Source organism: Acanthisitta chloris, unplaced genomic scaffold (assembly GCF_000695815.1).
Source record: "Acanthisitta chloris isolate BGI_N310 unplaced genomic scaffold, ASM69581v1 scaffold12177, whole genome shotgun sequence".
Taxonomy (NCBI): Eukaryota; Metazoa; Chordata; class Aves; order Passeriformes; family Acanthisittidae; genus Acanthisitta; species Acanthisitta chloris.
This window is the reverse complement of record NW_008682069.1, coordinates 1-4,870: the sequence shown is the minus strand read 5'-3', so window position 1 is coordinate 4,870 and position 4,870 is coordinate 1. Positions and strand designations below refer to the sequence as shown.

At 43.2% G+C, this 4,870-nt stretch overlaps 1 protein-coding gene across 1 annotated transcript in view; it reads right to left on the bottom strand.

Moving 5' to 3' along the window:
- LOC103805703 (serine/threonine-protein kinase PAK 7) overlaps positions 1-4,328 on the bottom strand; it is a gene marked incomplete at both ends in the record, with an annotated part of 7,493 nt that extends 3,165 nt beyond the window's left edge. Inside the window, 2 exons of the mRNA XM_009078363.1 lie at positions 2,057-2,190; positions 3,837-4,328. Coding sequence (XP_009076611.1) covers positions 2,057-2,190; positions 3,837-4,328 — 626 coding nt within the window. The remainder of the gene's footprint in view (positions 1-2,056; positions 2,191-3,836) is intronic.
- Between the last annotated feature and the right edge of the window lie 542 nt (positions 4,329-4,870).

Sequence of the window (4,870 nt, the reverse complement as noted above, 5' to 3'; positions counted from 1 at the left end):
CTTTCCCTCTGGGAAATAACAGAAATGCCTTATTTACAGTAAGCTCACTGCTTGCCAAGGAGAGCAAATCACTACCGGGATGGAAACAGGCGTGGAATAAATATGAGAAAAAACACTCTGCTGTGTAGACAAAACATGGGGCCCTGGGTGTAGCTCTGCAAGAGCATTTTTGTGCCTTCTGTAAGAATATTCTGGGTATTTCAGCAGCTAAATAATCAGAAAGAGTCCTCCTGCTGCCTGTGCATGGGTGCAAACCACTGTTCTGGAAGAAGCCATCTGCCACTCTGTGATGGCCAGGATGGGCTGTGTGCCCTGGTGCCACTGCCCCATCGCTGGGTGACCCCAGCATCTCTCCTGTGTGAGTAGATAAACACCCTTGGACATTCCTACTTTAACTTTGTGTGCTGTTTGCAGTATTTTAGCAAAATCTTTGAAGGAAGGTCATGCAATGTAAAAAAAAACCCAGAAGATTAAGAAAATACTATTTTGAGTTAAAAAATAGATGACAGCTCTTAAGAAGTGGTGTCCTGGGAACATCTGTTTGCTGTTAAACTCCTGTCAGAAATAATCTAAGATAGAGCTTTTAATGTTTTGGGTTGCAGTAGTTAACAAATGACTTGCAATACTGAGATTTATTTCAGCACATAAGGTAGAGCAACACTGATAAATAAAATACCTGTGTTATAACTTTGTCTTGGTAGGACCTAAGCGCATCAATTAACTATGAGAGAAGTCAAATTTTCTAATTTAATATTCCTTGCATTTTTTCTTGTTCCCCTAAATACTTTTCCATATTTTATCCTGCTTTTTTTTTTCAGGAGCAGATGAGCAAATAACAGATGTAAAGAGGACTGTAAAATCTAATGTCTCCGTTCAGAAGAGGCAGAGCAGTTCCACATACTGCAGCTCTTGTGCTGGCGAATCCCCTGCTTTAAAGGTATGAAATATGGGAACATGCCCTACCATAAACACAAATATTCTGATATAAAAATACTCTTCCCCTTATGTTTTAGGCTTGGTTTTCAGATAACCTTTCTGATAGTGTGGTTCCATGGGTTAAGAATATGGAGAGAAATTACCCTTAGAACTGATGTGGCTAAGACAGCAAAACCAGCAATGCAGATCACCCAACAGGGATCCCTTTGGTTTAAAAAATGCTTTCCCTTTGATTTAGAAAATGCTTGTACTGACAGGAATTCATCTGCAGTGGTTATTTATGCTGATAAAGTGAGCATGCTATGTACATGTGTAAGTGTGTGTGCATATGTACATGTATATACATACACACATATGTATGTGGGGGAGTCACCATCCTTGGAGGTGTTTAAGAAAAGACTTCCCTTTGGTTTAAAAAATGCTTTCCCTTTGATTTAGAAAATGCTTGTACTGACAGGAATTCATCTGCAGTGGTTATTTATGCTGATAAAGTGAGCATGCTATGTACATGTGTAAGTGTGTGTGCATATGTACATGTATATACATACACACATATGTATGTGGGGGAGTCACCATCCTTGGAGGTGTTTAAGAAAAGACTGGCATGGCACTTAGTGGTCTAGTTTAGTTGATGTGGTGGTGTTAGGTCACAGATTGGACTCAATGATCTCAGAGGTCTTTTCCAACCGTAATGATTCTGCGATGTGGATATATAGCTATATGCGTACATGCACAAAGATATTTATGTATATATATTCTCCATGAATATCTATTGTATGTATTTTTATGTTTTTATCTATGTATTTTCTATGTATATATACAAACATACAACATAAATAAACACACACAAGAGTGTTAGATATATCTCTACATAGTTACATAAAGAAAAATACATATATATGATGTCATTCCTGGTAATGTTCTGTGCATGTCCAAGAGTTTGACGTGCAGGGCCTTTCCAACTCTGACTATTCTGTGATATATAAATAAACATACATATACAGAGCCAGGAGGTGAGGTCTGGAGGCACCAGTGAGGGTAAGCCGTGGCATCTCCCTCCTGCCCAGCCTACACACCGCGTTTTACACTGCAGGTCCCTGGCACAGCACACCCAACCCACCTGGTGTGAGTCACTATGTCTGTCAGAGCTCCACCCTCCAGAAACTCCATCACAACCCACAGCTCGTCGCCAACAAGGTAACTGTTGTACATGTCAACCACATTCTCGTGATGGTAATCTCTCATGATTACAACCTGAGAGGCAGAAAGAGATGATATGTGAATTGCTACAAGCATTACCTGAGACTTGTTCTGACCCTCCTCTTTCACTGTACTTTTCTCTTAGTGCTTCGTAAAAGTTCTGCTGTGAATCACATCCTCACTAATCCTTATGCCAATGCATAAACAAAATCAGCATATTGACATAAAAATATCAGCCATTGTAAATGCATTAGGAGGAAGACAGAATCTCTAGTTGCTAAAGTATAAGCAGTAGATAATTGTTTCGGTCTGCAGGAACACAACTGTTTACTTAATTGGGTTTTTTTTTTATTGCAGTTGCTTTCAGTCCAACAGAGATGCGTTTTTTACCTGATCAGTCACTCAATGTATCAAAGTCCTCTTCATCATGTACCAAATGGTACTTTGCACAGAATTTTATCAAAATTCTGGTAATAGAGGGGATATTCATAAGACAACTCAAATCCCACATCTGTACAGGCTGGGCCAACAGTAAGAGCAGCCCAGCCAAGGCAGTGACCACGAGCATGTGGTACTGAGGGCTGTCAGAACAGTGATCAGGAGAGAAAACAACAGACAGGAAAGGCTTCAGTATACACACAGGAGTTTCAGCACTGCTGAAGACAAATTTTCAGATGACATGAGTGACTGGAGCATGTCAGGGAAGCAGCTTGGTCCTGCACAGCATGTAGGACTTGCTTCAAGATGTTACCATTCAAGAGATGCTCAGTTAGATCTAGCACAGCCCAACTTAGTGCAGCCTTCCAGCAGAGGCAAAGCCAAGCCCAAATACCCAATACAGTCACGTACTGTGCAAAGGAGAACTGGGTGAAGTTTGTTAAAAGCCAGTATTTTAATTAACAAATGTTTAGGTTTTAAAGAAAGCAGTCTGACATGTGCTGAGGGGAGACCCATTTATAGTTAAAATACAGGAAATCAGATAGAATTAAAAGGTTGTACTCAAAAGAGGTTTCCCTAGGGACCTGCAGTGGTTTTGGTATTGATCAACATATATACAAGATCTTGAAAAGGGAGTGGAAAATGCACCCCACTAGCCTCTTTAAGGGAGTAAGAAGCAAAAAAAGGAGAAACTCTGCAAGATGCAAAAGGAACTCTCAGCATCAAACAACTGGATGAAAAACTGGCAAATGAAAGCCAGTGTTCTGAAATTTAAACTGATGCACAAGGGGAAAGCAGTCTCCCATAAGCAGCTATGGGCTTTGGACTGGCTGCAACCACTCAGGAAAGGAGATGTGGGAATTAGCACGAAAGGTTGCATGTAAAAGGGACTGTCAGCTCTTAGCTTTGTAACCAGCTTGAACAGTCTGGTTAGTTTGGATCTTCAGCCTTGGAAGAATAAACTATGCCAGAAAAGGGTCAGATAAAGGCAGCTGGACTGTATCTGTGCACCTGATAAGCTGCATGGACCAGCTGATACATTTCTTAGGCTTTCATTCTGACTTCCCACCACATTACAGGTTTAAACCCAGGACCAGATGCAGCTCATTTAAAACTGGCCTGGTTATACAATATTTATACAGCATAGATGCATGTGGGACTCACTGTTTTAGAAAGATTTGGCTCTTGAGGTGCCATTTGACCCACATGTCTGGTTGAACCTGTTGCCCGCAAAACCCAGCACACCACCCAAACCAACGAACCTCATTGAAGAGCAGTTCCCTTCTCTGCTGTTTCCTGAGATCCATCTTCTTCACAGCCACTTGCTTTCCCGTGTGCTTCTCGGTGGCAATGCAGACAATCCCTGTGGAGCCCTCCCCGATCTTGATGAAGTTGTCCAAGTACTCTCGAGGGTCACCGGGGCTGACCACGAGCTGCAGGGCAGCTCTGAACTGTTCGTGGGACACCCTGGAGGGCTGCTGGTCCGAGGAGGATCCCCAGCTGGGTGGAGGATAAGCACTTGACGTGATACTTGGGGAGCTGGGGTAGGAAGCGGTGGAAATGTAGGGAGAGCTGGGCTGGAGAGATGGGTGATGATAATGGGGTGCTTTGTGGTAGACCAGCGGGTACTGGTAGCTGCTGCTTGAATAGCTGACTTTGCTCTGACTTTGAGGTAGCTTTACTGGGCCCCTGGGATAGGTGTCCGACCCAGAGAGTGGTGGGCTAACGACCATCTGAGCTCGATCATAATCCACCTGCAACACAAAAGCAGAGGAGTGAACATGGGTGAGGATGTGGCACTCAGTGCCATGGTCTAGTAATGATGGTAGGGTTGGACTCGGTGATCTTTGAGGTCTCTTCCAACCAGGTTGATTCTATGATTCTATGATGCACTTGATTTGTTTTCGGCACCACTGGAGGTCCTTGGGGGATACTGACACAATGTGCTCCCACATGTACCTGTTCTCCTCAACATGACACTGCTGCCTGTGTCTGAACAAAGCCATTGGGCTGCCGTGCTCTCATTGGCACTAACATGAGGCCAAGGAAGACCATTAGATCTTTCGAGCATCTCAGGCCCATTCTTCTGTCCAGGTATCTGTTTGTAGATACAATAACCTTTGTTTAGTGGAAGTGTATGCTCCAAAAAGTGTATTTCATAGAATCATAGAATTTAGGGGTTGGAATGGACCTTATAGATCATCTAGTCCCAGCTCTCCCTGCCATGGGCAGGGACACCTCCCCACTAGACCAGGTTGCTCAAGGCCTCATCCAGCCTGGCTTTGAACACTGCCAG